The sequence below is a fragment of the Nymphaea colorata genome, chromosome 5, assembly GCF_008831285.2.
Source record: "Nymphaea colorata isolate Beijing-Zhang1983 chromosome 5, ASM883128v2, whole genome shotgun sequence".
Lineage (NCBI taxonomy): Eukaryota > Viridiplantae > Streptophyta > Magnoliopsida > Nymphaeales > Nymphaeaceae > Nymphaea > Nymphaea colorata.
The window spans coordinates 26496599-26504077 of NC_045142.1; the positions used below are offsets into that span (position 1 = coordinate 26496599).

The window sequence follows — 7479 nt, forward strand, 5'->3', positions numbered from 1 at the left end:
GGAAAAATTCAATTTAACAAATCATGAGGATCGATCGATAAAAGAAATGGAGGAAAAGGAAAAAAATTCAGGCGTACGCCTCACGAATTCCGCGATGTTGTGTGTAGAGAAAAGTAACCTCTCTCTCTCTCTGTGTCTCTCTCTAGACACCGAAGTCTAATGGGTCGTTAGAGGAAGAATTTTGATTTCGTTAGGAGTCGTGGGAGCAAAAAGCGGAGGTGGGGTGAGAGAGTCGGAGTTCCTTAGATCCGATTTCTCTCTCCGTTGCGTGCGAGAAATCCTACCCTTTGCTTCTTCAACCGTCAATCCCCCTCTTCTAACAGTAGAAAAAGCCATTCTTCCCTCTGCCCTCCTCCTGTCTTTCTGAAGGAAAGCAATGCCCATTCCTTTTCCTTTTTTGTTCAGGTAAGCCCTTGATCTTTCACTAGGATATCTTGTTCTACTTCTGTTTGTGGACGACGCTTTGTTGGTGATTTCGTTTTTTTTTTTTTTTTTTTTCTGGGTATCCAATTTTTTGCATGGTGGTGGTTCTGCATTTCTATTGGGACATGATTTTGTATCTGATAAGCTTTGGGGATCCTCTCTCTTGGGTTCTACTGTTGATATGCAGTATTAGTGAAAAGGATTGTGGCTTCCTGTTGTTTGTCTTTTATGATAGGATCTTCGTTTGCTTCGTCGTTCCCATGATCTGTTATCCATTTTTATCTGTTGAATGTCCTTGGGAGCTCATTCAATGAGTTCAAATGAAGCCACATGTCCTTCTCCCTATGTTCAAGTTATGAGGACTGTCTGGCTGGATAGAAATTCATGAAATAGTAGTTTGGTTGATCACGTTGTGGCTTATTATCCTATCCGGAAAAGTGGGACCGGGACGTGCTGGCCAATTGCCTTATGCTCCGCACACGAATACTGCGCAAGTTATCTCATTTCTTTGATAAATGGCAGTTCTAAAAGACACGATAAAGGCAAAACCAATCAAGTAAATGGAAACAAAGATCAGATAGTTTGAGTAAAGAAACCAAATGCTTCTCTTGAATTTTTCAAGTCTTTGGAGGGTCATCTACTATAAGAATATTTCTTTTACAATTGAATTTAGATTCGTTTATTAAAGATCAATATTTTCTGTCTCGCATCTGATAAGAAGTCATTCTCCTGCACTGTTCAAAATTTCGTAGGCCTTGAACGTGAGACCAGTTAGAATGATCCTTTCAGGATTGCTTGGTCCTTGCCATAGACTACAGATAATGCTGAAGAGGAATTTGTCGCCCGCAACAATGGGCTTTTGGTCAGAGAACTTCAACCAATTGAACAGTTTAAGCTTTAGTTTTCACCGATTTGGTACATCCAGGGCTACTGGAGAATTGCCAATTGTGGGTCATCAGAGGCTGCCGTACGTTTCAGCAAAAGCTGAAAGGAATAGTCCAGAGGTGCAGAGAGACAAATGTTTCGACATTAAACTTGATCTTGTTAGTGGGAGAGCTCAGATTATTGAAAAGCCCTCTACCAAGACCGTACAACTACCTGGAGTAAAAGATTTTCTTAGTTCTGATGTGAAGAAAGACACTGCTGGTAGCAGATATCTGGAGCGACTTGCAACAATTTTTGTCTTTGATATTGAAACTACTGGATTCGGCAGAGACTCACACAGGATCATTGAGTTTGCACTTAGAGATCTTCTTGGAGGCCCCAACAGTACATTTCAGACCCTTGTCAATCCTGAGAGATATGTTCCAAATACAAATATTCATGGTATCAGCAACTATATGGTTAGAAGACCTGGTGTTCCAAGGTATTGTTACTGTGTAATCTATCATTATTTTTTTATTTGTGCTTCTTCGTAATTTATTAGCTTCATTTGTTTTAAATTTTTAATTAATTTGGCGGTCATACTGTTATCAATTACGAGAAGCTACAAAGGATTATCATCTTGATGCATGTAGAACATGCACTTTTCACTCTTCATGGTGCCTAAATGATTGTTGAAAAGAAAATGAATATTTCCATAAGGGACACTTTCCTCTCTGCAGTTAAAGCTTTGAAATTATAGCATTCCTTGGTCCATGTACATAATGTGCATGTTGCTGAAGAGTAAATTTTAACTAAAACACGTATGACATTCTGTCTGAAGTATTATTACATAGGAATGGCATTTTTCTGGTGATGCCTGCTTAGTTTACTAAATTAAGGCAAAAAATGGCAATCAAAACCACTGTGTTGTATTTACGTGTAGATAGTAATCTGAATCAGTCAATCAAACCTTGGCTTCTCTAATTCCTTGCTGGTTCTGATGATAGCTGAGTGAACAAGAAAATTAGGAGGAATATTCACTTGACAAATATAAAAGCAATGGCATGCTATAAGGCTGACAATTATTTATAGAAGTCCCTAACATATATCTGGTGCTTATTCATCCAAGTTTGTGCACTTCAGCATTTTAAAACATGAAGTTTCTCTTTAGAAGTGATATAGTACTGTTGAAGATGTAAAAGGTAAATTAGGTGCACCAAAAGGAAAAACAAAATGTGTTTGTGTGTGTGTGTGTGTGTGTCCTAAACTTGGCTTGCAAATATTGGCCAAAGAGAAGGTTTGCTACATCACTTTCAGAGTGTATGTATGTAAGGTGAAATTTTCAGGGTGCTCAACTATATATCTATATAAATAAATAAATAAATTCATTATTATAAGAATTTGTTTTTACCAATTTTCCTATGTATATATATATATATCATCAGATTCAGGACCTTATAGGCTCCACAAGTGGGCACATCAGCACACCCACGCATGGATTTGTTGACATGGTTGCATGGATGTAGATCCAAGGTTCTAACACTTGATTGTAGAATAGGCTTCGAATGAGAAGCTTCAATTTGTGTGCTATTATCTGGAAGGGACGTACTAGTAGATCCATCAGTCAATAGATTTTCATAAGGAATACACCTTTTTTAAATAGCCATTTGGTGTGAAAGAATATTCTGCAACATTATCTAAATATTTTGTTATTGTGAATTTTTCTGTTTCTTAGAAACTTACAGATTAATAGATGAAGAGATGGGTCAAATTGATTATATAATCTGAATTAAAGTTTACACATAATATTTTACCTGCAGAACATTGTCAAAGCTTCTATTCTCACTCTCTTGATTTTAGTTTTTCTGTTTCACAAGTTTGTTGCTTACTTCAGGGTTCTGTGTTGCAGGTGGAAAGATCTAATTCCTATTTTAATCCAATATGTAAATTCACGACAGAAGCCGGGTAGGCCAGTCCTATGGATTGCGCACAATGGTCGCCGTTTTGATGTCCCCTTTATGCTTAAAGAATTTGATCGCTGTTCAATAGAAATTCCTTCAGATTGGCTTTTCCTGGACACCCTTTACCTTGCTCGTGAATTGGTGAAACCTGATGGTCAGACATTGTCTTTTTCCATGCTCAGGCTGATTTTGATTTTTTTCATTCGTTTTTGTACTATAATCAATCTTCACGATACTCTCCATTTCCATTTACCATCTTCATATATATTTAAGTTTCTTAACATCTTTGTCTGCTATATATTCTTCCATATATCATGTTTCTTGTCTGCTTGAGCAGGTATCTGCACAATTGTATGTATAACATACATCAACCTTGATTGCATGCTTATTGAATCCTAAAAATAAAAGAAATGCTCTCTCTCTCTCTCTCGGTGGTGCAAAGAGTCGATACCAATTGCTAATGCTGAAGACCGTACCATGGAATTGAGCAGATCAAGTTCTGTTGGCTGCACTAATGTGAAGATTCACCTAAGGACTGCCTCACGTTAGCCTGTTTGAAAAGGATCAGGAATGAAACTTTAAGTGATTTTTGTTTTTGGTTGAGGGTTAAACATAAGGAACTAGGTCATGAAAAAAGTATATCTTTTTAGCAGTTTTGACTTCAAGATGCTTTAATCCATATTAAATGAAAATTGTCAAAGAAGAACAAGAGTAATAATAAATGAAAGGAAAAATTGCAGTAGTATCATTCATAATCGGTTAAGAGCAAAAGAGAGAAAGATTGAAAGAAAAACAAGTGCCAGCTAGGGAGCAAAGCTTTGTTGATTCAGGACAAAGAACTAACTCCATGAAGTTGTTGACATTGTGGAATGCTTATTCTTGCTTGCACTTAGAACACACTTGGATAGGAAATCTCCATGTGGAAATGAGTATCAAAGAGATATTGTATCCTTAAACTGTTAGAAATTATGCAAATACGTGTGTTTTTTATGATTATATATGCTAATTATGTATATTTACATACTTAATGCATGTATATCATATATGTATATTATTGTGTGCATATCTTAATAACATATTTCATATATAGGATATTTATTTTATTTGTGTTTATTTTTCTGCATTACTTCAATGTTTTATTTTGATCAAGATTGATATTTGACCAAGGTTTTCTAGCTATTGGCTAGTATCGAAGGACCAGCTGTCAGCTAGAATAGCACCTTGTTGGCTGTATATAATGAGGAGACTCCTTTTTTTCTCCAGGGCTCTCCCATTTTTAGTGAATACTACTGCATCTTGTATCATTTATAGCAAATTGTTTGAGTGATCTTGTGATTGGCCTTGAGTTCCTCAATTCAGTTCATTTTTGGGCTGTAATTGGGCCTATTGGAAATTTTGTGTGAATTACTTGGTGGTACATGGAACATTGTTAGGTGCAGGCCTAACACAGCCTTGCTTATGTCTTTACGTTTTTCAGTTCTGTTTCTGTTTCAGCACTCACAGATAGTTTACGGGTCGGGTCATCAGTTAGGTCATGTAATAAACCCACCCACTCGCACAAGATACATATATATACACCTTAAGGGAATCAAAACCATAATAAATGAGATTACTACCGAAGCTGGGCTTTGTGTTACTTTGTGTGGTTAAGACAGAGACCTAGAACAAGGAGGGAGAGCGATAGCTACTTGGTAGCTATCAAACATGACCTCACATTTTTCTTCTATACAAAGAATTCAGCAGTTAACATGAGATTGAAGGATGGAAACAAGCCTGTATCTATATTAGGTCATGCTATAGAGTTTATACAGATAGCGCTCCAGTTGGGTGCATTTCCTTGTTATGATGTTAGAGATTCTGATAGTCTCTTTCTACGGCAACATATCAAGTCTCAACTGGAGGAGTTAAACATTTGTTCCCAGATCTGCATAAAGTTCATGAGATTCCTTCTTTCATGCACAAGTACTTTGTTTTTGATGATTAAGACCATTTCCATAAACTACCAAGGCTTTAGTTTTGAGAATTGGCCATTGACTTTGACTTGGAGGCATTATCGAGTTCAGACTAATTATCCCTTTTTGAAAGCGTGGTAGATAAAATGATTTAATTTTACCTTGTTATTATGGCCTTTCCCTTTTTGCCATAAGATTCAAGCTGAGCGCTAGACTGCTAGTTAAAGTTCTTTTATATTCGAGCTATACCTGTTCTAGATTAAGAAGCTAATGGTTTTCATGTTGTTTTCGTAGGATCAAAGCTAAAATCCATGTCATTGGAGGCCCTTCGTATGCACTATGATGTTCCACAATTGGGGAACGCTCACAGGGCAATGTCTGATGTAGATACACTGTCCTCGGTGCTTCAGAGGTTGACACATGATCTGAAACTGCCAGTCTCGGGTCTTCTTGATAGGTCTTTTAAAGCTTCAGATTTAACTTACTAATCCATGTAACTTATGACATCTCTATGGTGGTGTATGTGCCTTCTCATTGATTTGTAACAGCAGTTTCATTCTTTTAGGAGGAAAATTGACCTCTCTAATGATAAAGAGTTCATTTGTTATACCCAGCACCTCCATCACTGTGTCCAACTTGTGTTCAAGAAGGCCAACCACTTACCATTCAGATGATGTATCGCTGGCATGTCCAGAATATTGTAGTTTGAATAAATATGACACCTTGGCACACTGAAAATCTTGTGTGGTGCACACACACACGCACAGAGGGGAGGGGGAGGGGAGAGAGAGAGAGAGAGAGAGAACATTTTATAAATTCCCTTGGTGTTCCAGAGAAATTTAGTTCTTTTTTCTTTTTGGGGCAAGCACATTGGTTTTTGTTGACGACAGTCTCCGTCCTTAAACAGAGCTTTTTTTCTTCTGCCTTTGCTTTTTCGTTGCACTTATTCCCATGATTGAGAATTACAGGTTCAAGAAGTCATGAAGAACAATAGTCGGTAACTTCTTTTTGTTTGTGTGACCAGCGATTTTGTTTGCTTGTAACAAAAAATTGCAAGAATCTGAGAAAGTTGAACACGGGGGAAAGCAAACTTACTGTTTTTCAATAAGTCTAAGGTCCACATGTTGCAAGAGGTGCTTCCTTTGTATAAAAGGCATGCTTCTTCCAACAGTTTCTGTGGCCACTGCATTTGTGCTTGAAACCCTTTCGGGGAGAACCGGAGTTGGTTCGTATCCTTGTGGGAACGATCCACTTTCTTAGAAAAAAATAGATTATTTTTCCATGAATCAAGCAGGAAAACCCCTTTAAGCGTTTCCTGGGATTCATTCCTTCGTTCTGTATTGAGCTACTGTTGGGCCTGTATGGGCCGTGCTGTTTAGATCACATATTTCTAATGACACAGGCAAAGACATTTACAATCATTGGTTCCAGCACCAACCTCTATGGATATTATCTTAATAACTTTGCTTTTTCTAATCATGTTGTGTATTCTGGATTATTACAATGTCTATAGGTAATGCTAAGGCCTCTTCTGTGGCACACATAGCACTCCGTAGGAGAGAGAGAGAGAGAAAAAAGGGAGGAAAAAGAATGTTGACTGTCAGATGCAAATGATCAGGTATGGTTTGGGAATCTTCCTTTTGTCTTAATTGAACATGACTCGAATTTGATTTCCCATGTGTTGAGCTGATCAATATGAATTAGGTACACTTATGCGGTCAGCTATGCCCAAGAGACTGTAGAAGGTATCCATGAATGATGAAGCATGTATTTTTAGGCTCTTTTGGGAAGGGCCATTTACGATTTTAATGAAGTATCAGGAAGGGGACCATTAGGCTTTTTAAAAAGGCTTTTAATGACGCCCTTCGTTCTGCCCCGAATGCAAAAGCCATCTACCAACCTACTGAGAAATCAATAAGTAGGTGGATCTATGATGGGCACCTCATTGTTGTTTACCTGCTTTTGATATCCCTAAAGCATTTACCCTCATATTGAGTCATGAATGTGATAACCAGGTCGATTTGGTTGGCTACTGTTCCTTGCTTTAAGCCATTCTACTTTTTATAGATCTCCGAGAAAACCTCTCTCTCTCTTTCTCTGTCCCTCCTTTCCCCACTAGGCATTTTACCCTTTTTTGTTGTCAATGGGCCCCAACTGTTGGTATTATGAGTAATCAAAGGAACAACCTTAGAACTGATCTGCCTTGTATGGGCCTCTGATTTGTTTGTAGGTGATCAGTGGGTCCTTATACAGAAGGTTCCTATCAAGCCTCTCTCTCC

The 7479-nt window shown here is 37.8% G+C and overlaps 1 protein-coding gene across 2 annotated transcripts; it reads left to right on the forward strand.

Moving 5' to 3' along the window:
• Positions 1-5938, forward strand: LOC116254815 (exonuclease DPD1, chloroplastic/mitochondrial-like). 2 transcript variants are annotated; one of them, XM_031630404.2, is made up of 4 exons: positions 1-405; positions 1213-1789; positions 3197-3402; positions 5495-5938. In XM_031630404.2, the coding sequence occupies exons 2-4, from the start codon at positions 1245-1247 to the stop codon at positions 5686-5688; spliced, it is 945 nt and encodes a 314-aa protein (XP_031486264.1). In that variant the 5' UTR covers positions 1-405; positions 1213-1244; the 3' UTR covers positions 5689-5938. The 2 variants fall into 2 exon arrangements, with proteins under 2 accessions (XP_031486264.1, XP_031486263.1); XM_031630403.2 differs by having other exon boundaries at positions 2-405; positions 1176-1789.
• Positions 5939-7479: the final 1541 nt, after the last annotated feature.